Consider the following 12,094-nt stretch of genomic DNA (forward strand, 5'->3'; position numbering starts at 1 on the left):
CGGGATTTTGCTTCGCTATATAGAGATTTGCCCTACAAAAATAAAATATAGTTGATGAAATATGTGAGTTCGTTTATTTTTCGGACTTGTATGAACTACTGCACATTTTCGCTGTTAATTGTAATATTTAATCAATATGTTCAATAATAAATACAGTACATTTTGCTAAAACAGTGCACGATTCTCATCATCTCTGGAAACACCGGATGTACGTCATTACATGATTGCGTACATTGTTTTTACTTGGGAGTCTCTAGTATCACATCAGCTGCTACATTAAGGTAAGTTGAAGTACAGAGCTTAGTTTATGACTGATTAATTAGAACCTAGATTTGAAAGTAATTTTAACAGCTTTATTCTTATATGCGCAAATCATTTGTTGTCTCCTAAATGACATAAAGGGCTAGAAAATTGTCATCGATGTGCTCCGCTAAGCTACGCGCTGGCAGCATCATGTGTATCAGTTCTGTCTCTGCTGCTGCCTTCAGAATAACGGTTCTCATGAAGACTGATGGTTTAGATGAGAGACTGTTGTGCGGTGTGTTTGGCAGCTAGCCATATCAATATGTCAAAAAAAAACTGATGTTCAATCTCTGTTGTTGATAACAAATGATAGATAACACTACACTTTTGACAGTACAATTAACCATGTAAATACTACTGTTCATATTTGATCATTTCATAAGCCTCTAAATGATCAGCATGATCACCACTTTATTGAAGAAAAACTATTCTACAGAATCTTCTACATGTCTACAGTCAACTGATTGCAGCTTGATGGTTTTTTTTAGCAAGAAATTTATACTTTTTTTAGTATCATTTTAATAAAAACGTCCACTTCAGGATGTGGTAAACATGTCCTTTTACAGTGAAATCTTTAATTTCACTGTAAAAATAATAGTTTTTAGGTTGATATTAATATATCAAGATGAGCATTTATGGCACTGAGAACACTTTAGTTTGCTTGATTATCCAAATCATGTTTAAGTGTGAGTATTAAATATGATGCATCAGGCTTTTGAGAAATATTTATTTGCTCATCTCTCAGTCATCATTTTATTGTATTGCATTAGAGCGTTGATCTTAAAACTAAACATTTAAATATCATTTTACTAAGAAATATTGTTAGGAGATATAGAGCGACAACAAAAATATTAATACTTTATTTTTTTGTACAAATTTTATACTGTTACCATAATCTCATTGATTTGCATTACAAGCTATCTGATGTTCTTTTAAATGTTGTGTAAAGGTTCAATAAACTCTTCCATTTAAAAAAAGACATATATGTCAGGCTTTACAGATTTAATTTATAAGCATTATAATCCGGTCAGTTGAAAGTTAACCTTTCTGTCTGCTATTGGCTTGAAACAGGAATGGATCCAAGTGTTAGGTTCATAATGAATTCATGTGGTGAAGAGCTGCAAAGTTCCATTGGTGTTGGGGCATAAAATATTAATGCAAGTGAGGGTGCTCAAGTATCAGATCTAGCTGTGATTCCATTCTCAGATTGTGTCTTATTTCATTGTGTTAATGGGATTGTTTTACAGTAGACCATGAGTTTGCCAGCAGCCCCACCCAGCTATGCTGAAGCTACAGCAGGAGATAAAGAACAAGGAGCTGCTAGCTTCACTTATGCCTCCCATCCGCCCCCAATGCCACCCCCAACCATGCCCATGCACCCCAGCTGGGCTTACGTGCATCCTGGCCCTAGTAAGGGACTATTTATTATATTATCTTTGGTTATAGATGTAGAAATTTTGTTTAGCAAGAAACAAAGTTAATAGTGAAAATGTCTGTTTAGGTCCAGGGTATTCCAATGCGTATGCTGCAGACATGTCCTCCTCACCCTTCTCTGACCCCAGCTCCAGCAGCAGCTTCGACGGCCTCAGTGGAAGCAACTGGGAGGACAAGAATGTCCGCCGAATGTTCATCAGGAAGGTGTGAAAGTCCCGATTCAGTGGTTTTTCCATTTGCAGCCGTTTTTGAAATATGTGTCAGTATGTCAAATGCTCTTATTTCAAATAAATGCTGTTCCTTTTAACTTTATCTCCATCAAGGAATATAAAGATTATAATTGTAATTATATTTCACAATATAACCGTCTTAATGAGCTTGATGAGAAATGTCTCTCAAAAACATTTAAAAATCTTACCTACCGTATTTTTTGGACTATAAGTCGCACCTGAGTATAAGTCGCATCAGTCCAAAAATATGTCATTATGAGAAAAAAAAAACATATAAGTCGCATTTATTTAGAACCAAGAGAAAACATGACCGTCTCCAGCCGCGAGAGGGCGCTCTATGTCTTCAGTGTAGACTACAACAGGAGCACTGAGCAGCATCTCTGGCAGCATAGAGCGCCCTCTCGCGGCTGGAGACGGTAATGTTTTCTCTTGGTTCATTTCTCTCTGTTCATGTCAAATTAATTTTGATAAATAAGTCGCACCTGATTATAAGTCGCAGGACCAGCCAAACTATGAAAAAAAGTGTGACTTATACTCCGGAAAATACGGTACCTGAAACTTTTCGAATGGTAATGTATAAACATCTTAGTCATGAAAAGCATGTTTTTCTTTGGCAGGTTTTCTGTATCCTCATGGTTCAGCTCATGGTCACGTTTGGTGTGGTGTCACTCTTCACATTTTGGTAAGTCATACACACATCAGAGTACGTCACAACCCCATTATATGCATTTATTCCACTTTTAAAAGCAAGCACTGTCACTGACGAACATCCCATCTTTCACAGTGAGCCTGTCCGGAAGTTTGTCCAGTACAATCGAGTTTTCTATCTGACCTCATAGTAAGTGACTGAATTATTCACTGTTCAGTTTCCTCATCAGATGTTTCAAGACTTTAGATTTGGATAATGTTTACCCTGCTAGTGACGCTGCTTTGTTTTTGTCCAGCATGACTTTCATGGGAACATACCTGATGCTTGTATGCAGCACAAATGCACGGTAAGAAAGTGCTTTTTATTCTACTTTCTTCTTGTCTTTGAGTTGGAAACCAACATAGGAGATGAGTGATTTCAGGGACTGTGAGCTTCTTTAACGTACATAACTTATCTATCAGTGTTTATTTTTAATCTACAGACGAAGATATCCTACCAATATGATCCTTCTAGCCATTTTTGTAAGTAATCTTTTTTTTGTTGAAAGATAAATGTTAGTAAACACTAATTTATAATAAGTATATTTACTACTAATAAGTATCCACTATCATTTAACCATTTTAGAAAAAGAAAAGGGTGAATATTCTTGTTTTATTTTCAGACTTTGGCAATGTCCTATATGGCAGGCATGCTAGCCAGGTAAGATGCATTTTATTTTTCAATTGAATAACTTATTAAACTTATTGGATTGTATTCATTTAAAACACAAAGCATTGTTAGAAGTAAAATATTCTTTATAATGTTTTTAGACTCTTAAGAATGTTAGTGTATTTGCCTCTATATGTTGAATTTGCCGCAATCTTTTTTTTTTTACAGCTATCATAATACCAAAGTGGTGATGATGTGTGTGGGCATCACTGCACTGGTGTGTTTGGCAGTCACACTCTTCTGTTTCCAGTCCAGGGTGAGCTCCTTTAGCCCTAAACGGCTTCTTTCAAGCGCTTGGTTTCTGTGTGATTTGATGGAGCGATGTCTTCTGTCGTCTAGGTTGACTTCACCACCTGTCATGGATTACTCTTCTCCCTCATGATGGTGCTGATGATCACCGGGCTTCTGCTGTTCTTCACCGCACCATTTGGATATGTAAGCTGCTTGTAAACCCTTAACAGATATTTAATCACTATGAAGCTATCACTACTATGCTGTGCCATAATCACATAGATTGAACTTTTATCTTTATCTTTTTGAAATAGCAACACTGAAAACTTTGCTGTAAATTTAAATTCATTCCTAATCCAAATCCTAAAACCTAAAATGTTGCAACCTCTTTTTTTTTTCTTTACAGTGTAGCTCTGGTAACCACACTTACCATTTTTTCACCGTTTATACAGTGTGCAGTATGCATTCCTGCAGTGTTGTCAACTTAAACATCTGCTTCTGTCTGTGGTTTTAGATCCCCTGGTTGCATACTGCTTATGCTGGATTTGGTGCTCTGGTTTTCACTCTGGTTAGTACCGTTCAACAATGCAATTTTGTCACGTATATATGCTTCATACAAGATCTAATTATTTTCTTTTCTTCTATAGTTTCTGGCATTTGACATGCAGCTGCTGATCGGCAACAGGCGGTACTCTCTGAACCCAGAGGAGCACGTGTTCGGAGCCATCTGCCTCTACATGGATGTGGTCTACATATTCCTTTTTTTCCTTCAGCTCTTTGGGAGCCGTGAGTGAGGTGTTCATGCTGTGCCCAGGCTTTTGCCTTTGTCTGTTACACACACATATACACACACACACACCCTTCTCAGTTACTCCAAGGTGAGGAGCAGCAGTCTTCCTTCATTTTGTGTGGCAGTTGAAGTTTGATGTGTGCTGTTGTTTTCCTTCTGGTCATGGTTAGGCAGCTCTTTGCACACCCTCGCTGCAAGATAACCATGCTACCAGTCAGATATACACATGCTGTTTAGGGTAGACAATCACTGCACATCACTTTTGTATTTTCAGTTGAAAATCCCATAATGATTAGAATTCCAGCATACATTAATGAGAAGAAAATCAGTGTGTGTTTGAGTGTGATTTAGTGGGGAATATAGTGACAGTACTTGATTGTCAATGGATATTATCCCTTCGTTTGCACGTTGTATAAATGAAATTAATCTTAAACTTGACGGGCAGCTCTTTGCCGGCGATCACTAAATGTGTAAGTCTTTTCAACCTGAGTTTTGTCAATCGGCAACATTGTGCAGTGAAATTATACCAGAGCTAGAGATGGACTTTGAATTGCTTTTTGTGCAATAATCTGCTCTTGACTGGGAACAGAAGCTGGAGTTTACAGGTTGTGGTGAGTAAATATTTTGTGCCTCTGAATGCTGGTTGATAATGAGGTTTCAGTGTTGTTGTATGCAGCCGATGCAGATTTATAAAAAAAAAAAAATCAATATATATACTGTGTGCCAAATATAATTCTGTCATGTGACAGAGATTTTAAATGTGGCACTTGGTCCAACACATCAGTCGTGAGGTCTGTGATATATGTCTATAAATTAACTCGTAAGTGTATGTGATGCTTGAGTGTTTTGTTGATTTTCAAGACACTTGATTGCTTCTATTTCTAATTTTCTTAGTCACCTTGGAACAAACTGTTTTAGATACTGAATTATCAGGTGCTGACTTATTTGAAAAGAGATGACTTATTACATTCAGAAGAGACAAAAGATGATATAATGTATTTCGTGATTTGTTTCAAGCACATCGGGCTTATTTTCCATGGGCTTTAATAAACTCTTGTCTCTTCAGAACTTGAGTGTAGAGAGTGTGTTTATATTTTAATTTGGAAAAACCTTTCTTAATTCTTAAAACCTCAATAGGTTTTTAGGTCATTTAAACCAGTATTGACATTCCTCTTTGTTTGCATTTCAAACTGTTTCTGTAAATTAAACCTTCATCTTTTGGATGGATTGGTGTTTCATGTTTCACAGTGAAAGAGATTTCGTTGGAAAGCCTCACATACCTATACACTTTATTTCTTGATTTAAGGCTATTCTAACCTGAAATAAATAACAGTTTAAAAAACAAAAATGTATGTATTTTTCCATATTTATATTTCACACATGCAACTTTGTTCCTTTTTAGATGAAATGAAAGGCTTTGAAAGCTTAACACGCTTGGTTTTGAAAGGAATTTTTTTCAGAGGAAGGATTTAAATTTGAGGCGATCGATGTATTTTTTTGTGCAGTTCTTATTGTTAATGTGCTTATTAAGTGTGAATGTATATGGATCACCCTATGCCTTTCCTATTTCTCTCTCTGTGCACTTCTGTGTCTACAAAAGAATACTTATGACCTGTAACTACTGCATGATCTGTGGTACAGAGACCCACTGTGTGCTAATTTAGAACTGAAAAGCATTCCTTCTTTTTCCTGTTATTTTATTATTGTGCTGTTTTGGAACTTCATCTGTGCTTTAGTACAATAAATAAACAGAACAGTAAATATTAAACCGGTGTGTTTATTTTATGTGTTATTCCTGTTACACAGTCATTTAAAAAAGTACTTTAGTAATAAATCAAGAATTCTCATCTGTAAACCTACTTTTTATAATTTATTTTTTATTTATTATTTTAGAGCTTTTGCTCATGTTTGTAAAGTTGTTGTTTTTTTTTCAACAGAAAAAGCTTTAATAAATATATAATTCATTTCTAATTGCGATATTAGGATTAATTTAAACAAAAGTGTTTGTAAAATTTTTTAATGTGATTGTTTAAAAGTATATAACATATAAATGAATTTAAGTTTATGTTATTATTAATAATAGCGTGCTACATGAATGACCCGTATGTTTGGGTGCGTTTGAAGTGCCAGGTATTAAGATAAATTAATAATAATATGTGAAATCCATATTCAATGTACAATTCATCAAAAACCATATATTTAAAATGTAAATTATACGGATGGAAATGAATGTAAATAAATCGCGAGCCCGGGCTGGCCTGACGTCAGTGCATTTTCATAGAAATATGGCGCTGCATTCTTGCTGTCGACAGCTGGCTGCACAGGTAGCTCGTTTAAATCACAATGTTAACGACTGTACGAGAAATATATCCGGTTCTAGATTATCTTATGTAAGAATCGATCTTAGAGAGGACAGATGAGAGGACTGAAGAACAAAAACTTGAGGACGAACTTATTCTGCTCTTGAAGAAAGCCAAGGTATAAGATGATGCTTTACTGAGTTCTCTTTACTGACCATACAGTCTGTGTTACTGACACACGGGTAAAACGTTAAGACCGTTTGATGTACCTATCAAACCCTAATTCAATAATTTGTGTTAAATACAAATATATAAATGAGAAGTAAGGTAAGTAGTGGTTTCATATTTCTCAACGTTCAAAAAAAATAAAAAAATAATAATAAATAAATAAAATAAAATGTTAGAACATTTACATTTACCATCCCAAATGTAGATGAGTTTGTTTCTTAAAGTGAAAAAGCTCTGCTTCAACTGTGCAATACCCTCTCAAGGGATGACCAACACTTCTGACATCAGAAATTCATCCAACCATCCCAATGTTGGTCAGGAGAGGCTATTCGCCTCTCGTTACCCCCTGTACACTGCACATCAAAAGACACACATCAAAGATGAAATCAAAAAATAGTTGCACAAGTTAGTTGCCTTAAGCTCACTAAGATTGCTCACTGTGAAATTATAACAATTTAAAAATAACAGTTTTAAAATATAATTTATTCCTGTGTTGGAATCAACTCCAAATATCGGTAAAATATCGGTAAACCGATTATCGGTAGGTTTTTAATTTTAAAATGTTGATTTGGTGCTCAATAAATATTTTTTATTAATATTATAGTTGTGCTGCTTAATATTTTTTGTAGAAACGGTGATACTTATTTTGCCAGGATTCTTTGATGAATAGAAAGGTCAATGTTGTTTGCCTTTTGTTTTCCAGGGGCGTTTGAGGAGTATGGTAAACTACCAGGAAGCTCTGGCTCTGGCAAGTGCTGCAGGAGATGGAGAGGCCATAGAGCAGCTTCAGGAGGGGCTGAAAGAGCTGGCCATAATTCAGCAGTGCACAACATACTACATTGCCCTTTTTATACATTCCTTCACATTAGACTTATTTTTTAGTATTGCTCTTACACTGCAATAAATTATTCCTCTGTAAAAGAGAATCAGGAAAGACAATTAGAGACTTCAGACGTCAGAAATTCTGTACATCAGTTCAGCTCATCATTGGTCTTTTGAAATATTGTGCAATGAAACGTGTAATGATCTTATTTATAGCCAACTTGTGTTGATGTGAGAAGCGATTTGATAAACGTGAACAAAATGTTTGTTATTTTTTGTTGGTTCTGACCCCCTAAATTAAAACCAGCAGGTGTTCTCAACTCTGCCCTGTAGAGGTCAGTATATGCTCACATTTCCTAAATATCATCTACGAGCTCTTAAACCCAAAAAAGATCAGTAACTCCAAAATGTTGAATCGAGGAGTTTTTCTTTGTTTCATTACTTGAAGGTATTTTGGTTGTGATATTTACCCACAATACATGAAAGGGAAAAGTAATTAAACGCTTAAGGGCATTAGGGCAGCTGTGGCCTACTTGTTAGTGAGCCGAACTAGTTACCAGAAGGTTGCCGGTTTGAGTCTCGGTGCTGGCAGGAGTTGTAGGTGGCGGGGAGTGAATGAACAGCGCTCTCCTCCACCCTCAGTACTCATGGCTAAAGTGTCCTTGAGCAAGGCACTGAACCCACAGTTGATCCCGGTCACTGGATCTTATATAGCTGCCCACTGCTCTGGGTGTGTGTTCATGGGTTAAATGCAGAGCACCAATTCCGAGTATGGGTAACCATATTTGGCAAATGTCATGACTTTAATTTTAAGGTGGCCGAGAGAGCTCAAAACGCTGCAACTTAAGAAAATACATGCAAATTGAAAAAAACACCCGCAAATGAAGAAAAAATCTTCATCAGTTTGACAACACAAGTGTCGCAAATCATCACAACACATGCATATAACGAAAGGCGCTGCAAATCCTCACAACACATGCATATAACGAAACGCGCTGCAAATCCTCACAACACATGCATATAACGAAACGCGCTGCAAATCCTCACAACACATGCATATAACGAAACGCGCTGCAAATCCTCACAACACATGCATATAACGAAACGCGCTGCAAATCCTCACAGCACATGCATATAACGAAACGCGCTGCAAATCCTCACAACACATGCATATAACGAAACGTGCTGCAAATTATCACAACACATGCCCTTTCTTGAAAAAAAGAATTTCCCCTATTCTGTTTAACTTATAGCTTTTAATGAAGTTGTCTGGTGCTATTCAAAATGTATGACCGAAGCATAACTGGTGCCTAGAAATTTCTCTGCTATTTTTAAAGTAGAATTAGATTAACTTGGTTACTAAATAACTGGCCTTGGATACTTTTAACTCTTTAAACCATTAGTCAAATGTTGGTCTTATTCTCCGAAGATGATTCCCAATAAAAGAGTTAAATATTCTCTCATTTGACAGTGTTATAAGGCCTTAAATGATTCAAATCAGCAGCTCCATCTGATCTGTCTGTTTAACAAGAGATGTTTTCAGAAAGTGCTCCTGTGTCATCATGTTCCCAATGTATTAGAATCGCACATGATATTTTAAACCCATAATTATTAATAGTGGAAACGGTGAGTGCTGTCCTAATAAAGGAGAAGGGATGCATTAAGGCTGGGTGCTCTGAGTGTGGTCTTGTCATGCCTGGGTGGTAAAAGATTTAGTGGAAGCATGAGGCTGAGATCAGCGTGACTCAGCTAGTAATCAAGGATCTCATAAGAGTTTGGCTCATCAGATAAGAGCAGCTCATATTTTCATTCAAACTTAAATCTTACATCAGTCTAGGGGGCATGAGGTGGGACAAAAACTTCATATTGCTGATGAAATCAATGTTGCGAGTCATGTTGTGCAATGCCTTAAGGCCTCCAATCTTTTTGCCTTTTGACATAAACCTCTTAGGAAAGTGCAATGGGAATTGGAAATATTACATAAGTATAGAAATGTTTTTAGCAGTGGTTTTGTGGTTTGAGTGTCCAAATGCTTTTTAGGGCTGCTGAATATAAAAATATTCAATTCCCTCTGAATTATCTAAATGAGCATTGGTTAATTTGTTTATTCCGGTTTGCAACTAAAATAAGTTCTGTTGCTCCCTGCCCTCACACTGGTGAGCTGTCATGTGAACAATAATTGCTAGTTTGTCAAGTCTGAGGGAGGAAAATGAGGATTTATATGAGCTTTCGATTGTGCTGTGATCACTTTTTTCTCACTGCATGATTTCATGTGCTCTGACATGCTCATGCTATGACTGAATGTTGTCTGTTTTTGCAATTCCCAACATATTCACACGCATAAATCATGTGTGTCGGTGATATTATTGCATAATTATAGATCTTTTAAGAACTTTATGAAAAATTATGATTTTTATACTGTATTGTTTACTGTTTTGGTTCATTATTTCTCTACACAGTCACTTTTAAAATCAAGATGCCAGGTGCCCAGAGCCATGTAAGCTATTAGGATTTAGGTTTATAATGTCTGCTGCTTATTGAATGCTTGCCCTGTGCACACAAGGTTAGTGTGCAGCTTCAGGCAAAAGCTTCTGCTAGTGTGGGAAAGCTGCAGGACATTTTCTTTATTGTTTTCTTTGTTATTATTTAATTTACTGTTTTTCTTTATTCAGTGTGTGTATATGAACAATATGAAACCAGGGTTACATTTTTGTATGTAAGCCCTAATGCTTCTGTAAGATTTAAGTTTTTAGGTCAAAAAAAAAAATCCAGATGTTCATTTTTTCCATGTTTTTCTCCGTCAACAAAACCTCATTCTCATTTTTGCAATTCATAATTTGTTTATTTTATTATTATTATTTTTGTTTTTACTTTGGACTACGACTGCTAAATCATCTTGAAATTTAACATAACAAAAATAAAAATCTGTTTTAAATGTACTCACCCTCAGGCCATCCCAGATGTAGAAGATTTAGTTTGTTCATCTGATTTGGAGAAATTTACTTTACATCACTTGCTCACCAATGGATCCTCTGCAGTGAATGGGTGCCGTCAGATTGAGAGTCCAAACAACTGCTAAAAATGCTAAAAAAATGTAATCCTAAAGCCTTCAGTCCATCAATTAAAGTATTGTAAAGTGAAAAGCTGCATTTGTAAAAGAAACAAATTCAAATTCAATTAATTTTAAACCATCAGTTCTGGCCAGAATACATTTCATAATCATAATCAAAAATAATGCTTCTTCTAGTGAAAAAGGCCATGGCCTGCTGTCCTCTCATCAGAATCCATCGACATATATGTTTAAAAATCTTTTGGACTGTTATGCTTCTAAGCGGTGCTTGATTGGTGCATATTTCTCTCTTGATTCAGATAAGACAACTTTTTAAAGGAATATTATGGATAGAGGACTAGTAAAAGTTTGTAAAAGTAAAAAACTCATCTACACCTTGAATGACCTGAGGCTGAGTAAATTTGTCCTTCAAAGAACAAATTCTTTCCTTAAAAGCAAAGCTTTTCACATACCAATGAAATGTCCAATTTGCAAGCATATTTGTAAGATATGATCAAATTATGAAAGAAGAAAGTAAAAGAAAGTAGTGTTTACCTAGTCATGCGACTTCAAAACGGTGGCTACCAGAAGTAGATCACCTCATGTTAAAAAACAAACTGTAAACTGAACCCCATGTACATAATTTTAAAATATGCCCCTTTAAAGTTCCTTGTGGGTAAAGCATATAATGTGATTCAGTCTTTCATCCTATGTAAACCGTAAAAGATAAATCAGATATTTTAGGATAAATCAGCATTTCACATTTTATTTTTGGCTAAACTTAACTTATTCTCAAACAACTGAGCTATTAAGTTTAACATACTGTTAAACACCATATTCTCTCAAATATTTGTTATTTTTCCCACCTTTCAGTGAAAAAAAGCCATTAATGCTAAATCAGACACCTTTAATTGTCTAGATATTTGTAAAGCAGCTTTGCATAACACTGTTGTCAGAGGATCCCTGAGAGGCTCATTTTTCATTCTGCTCCACTCTCATCAATATTCTTCACGTGTACGGTCTAATTATATATTATCATCAGCTTTCACAGGATTATTCTGTGTTGGAAAAGAACAGCTTGTTTATTTGCTACTCTTGTCATAGTGATTAGATCAAAAGAAATAACCTTGATTTCATGCAAAACAAACTGATATGCTTCCATGGTTGTTCTAGGTTCACTATGTGCTGATCTATCATTATTGTACCTCTGCAGAATAAGTCTTTTTTTTTTTCCTGAAAGGCCACGGCAGAACACTGATAGTAACTCAAGTTATTGACCCCTGGCATTTTTTGACTAAATTGACCTTTGAAGTTACGGTACATGCTTGGGAAGAACCAGGGACAACTAGT

At 35.8% G+C, this 12,094-nt stretch overlaps 2 protein-coding genes across 3 annotated transcripts in view; both read left to right on the forward strand.

The window, feature by feature from the left end:
* Positions 1–12,094, forward strand: part of LOC113118562 (nuclear receptor-binding protein 2-like) — a 465,395-nt gene that overhangs the window by 251,422 nt on the left and 201,879 nt on the right. The window lies entirely within an intron of this gene.
* On the forward strand, positions 195–6,113 carry LOC113118601 (protein lifeguard 2-like). Of its 2 annotated transcripts, XM_026287906.1 has the most exons (12): positions 195–281; positions 1,551–1,713; positions 1,805–1,941; positions 2,585–2,649; positions 2,752–2,805; positions 2,912–2,962; positions 3,098–3,137; positions 3,278–3,315; positions 3,493–3,580; positions 3,664–3,759; positions 4,070–4,123; positions 4,203–4,349. In XM_026287906.1, exons 2-12 carry the CDS (start codon positions 1,557–1,559, stop codon positions 4,347–4,349), a joined length of 927 nt encoding a protein of 308 aa, XP_026143691.1. In that variant the 5' UTR covers positions 195–281; positions 1,551–1,556. The 2 variants fall into 2 exon arrangements, with proteins under 2 accessions (XP_026143691.1, XP_026143698.1); XM_026287913.1 differs by lacking the exon at positions 195–281 and having other exon boundaries at positions 1,557–1,713; positions 4,203–6,113.

This window comes from Carassius auratus, chromosome 2 (genome assembly GCF_003368295.1).
Source record: "Carassius auratus strain Wakin chromosome 2, ASM336829v1, whole genome shotgun sequence".
Lineage (NCBI taxonomy): Eukaryota > Metazoa > Chordata > Actinopteri > Cypriniformes > Cyprinidae > Carassius > Carassius auratus.